Source organism: Myotis davidii, unplaced genomic scaffold (genome assembly GCF_000327345.1).
Source record: "Myotis davidii unplaced genomic scaffold, ASM32734v1 scaffold352, whole genome shotgun sequence".
NCBI lineage: Eukaryota > Metazoa > Chordata > Mammalia > Chiroptera > Vespertilionidae > Myotis > Myotis davidii.
The window spans coordinates 526,839-528,536 of record NW_006283633.1 but is presented as its reverse complement, the minus strand read 5'-3'; the positions used below and the strand labels follow the sequence as shown (position 1 = coordinate 528,536).

Genomic DNA, 1,698 nt, shown 5'->3' with positions numbered 1-1,698 from the left:
ATTATCAATTATAAAATGCTGTAATTCATTATACTATTTAATTTTAAGAACTTTTCTCCTTGTTTTTAGCATTTCTCTAGCAATTAATACATTAGTGCATACACAATTATACCCAAGAGAAGAAATTTCTGAGGTTTATTTTTAAATCTTTAGATTAATCTCAGCAATAATTATCAGTAGGCTCTTAGAACTTTTCCCTAAATATTATAATCTTAATTTATTATAATGCTAGGCTGTCATCCATCAGCCATTAGTAAAATGTTAACTATAGTTTTCAAAGCTAGGTTATATTTAATTAGGTTTTAATATCGCAGTTTTAAGAATCTCACCCAGGTTATTCTTTTGCAGACCTATATTTTCACTGCAGTATTGATAAATATTTATTTTAATTTTATGGTAGTTGCTAATATTTCATTTAGTAGTAATTTGGCTCAACCATTTGGTTCCTCTTTCTAGATTGCCTGTGCGGTGTTTGCGGCCCTCTTACACTTCTTCTTCTTGGCCGCCTTTACCTGGATGTTCCTGGAGGGCGTGCAGCTCTACATCATGCTGGTGGAGGTGTTTGAGAGCGAACACTCACGCAGGAAGTACTTCTACCTGGTGGGCTACGGTATGCCCGCGCTCATTGTGGCTGTGTCGGCTGCGGTAGACTACAGGAGTTATGGAACAGATAAAGTGTGAGTGGCTGTTTTCTTTCTTTGTTTCTTTCTTGTACATCTACTTGAAATAACAGAATTTTCTTGGAGCCTAAGGTCTTTTTATCAGCTCACAACAATACATGAAGGAACTGGAGAAGCAAATGGGGATAATTCAATTCATGGTTTGAATTTTTGTAAAAAGAAATAAAAAAATAGCCCTGAGAATCAGTATGATATGGTTTTCAAACAGCAGAACTTTTTCAAATGTAAATCATCACCTTGAGTAATTACAGTGGGGCCTTGACTTACGAGTGTCCCAACTAACGAGTTTTTTGAGATACCAGCTGTCCGCCGATTTTTTGTATTGAGTTGACAGAGTAATTTGAGTTAACGAGCTCCTTAAGGAGCTCGGTCTCGGAACAAATTAAACTCGTAAGTCAAAGCCCCACTGTACCTGAGAGCATAAGCTACTGAAACCCAAAGACTTCTTATCACTATAATTCAACACTCTCAGATGACAACACTGAGGTGCAGAGATGGAATTCCCTGACTCCAAGTTCAATGCTCATGAACCTACTCCCTGAAGCAAGCATGTCAAACTCAAAGGCTAACACAGGTTAAATAAATGAGGCATGAGGCCCCGGCTGTGAGTTTGACATGCTTGCCCTACAGCAGTGGTTCTCAACCTTGGCTGTACATTAGAATCACCTGGGAATCTTTTTAAAATCCTGATTTCTGGGCCCCATCCTCCGGAAATTCTGTTTCTTTGTTACTAATGTTGTGGCCCCACCTCATAAAAAAGAAACAGAATTTCCAGAGGATGAGGCCCAGAAATCAGGAGTTTAGAAAGATTCCCAGGTGATTCTAATGTGCAGCCAAGGTGGAGAACCACTGCTCTAGATGCTCTTTTCTGTTTTACCACCAGGCTCCAACTTAATAGTAATGACAGGATTCATTTCCTGCGGCTGCCTGAACCACATAGCACAGACTTGGTGGCTTAAGCAACAGCACTTTGTGCTCTCACAGTCCTGGAAGCCAGAATTCTAAATGTTGGCATGAC

General features: G+C 39.2%; 1 protein-coding gene across 1 annotated transcript in view; it reads left to right on the top strand.

The window, feature by feature from the left end:
- The window catches only part of ADGRL3 (adhesion G protein-coupled receptor L3), a 323,628-nt gene that overhangs the window by 243,477 nt on the left and 78,453 nt on the right, over nt 1-1,698 (top strand). The window contains exon 13 of the mRNA XM_015565616.1: nt 457-677. Within this exon, the coding sequence (XP_015421102.1) occupies nt 457-677 (221 nt within the window). The remainder of the gene's footprint in view (nt 1-456; nt 678-1,698) is intronic.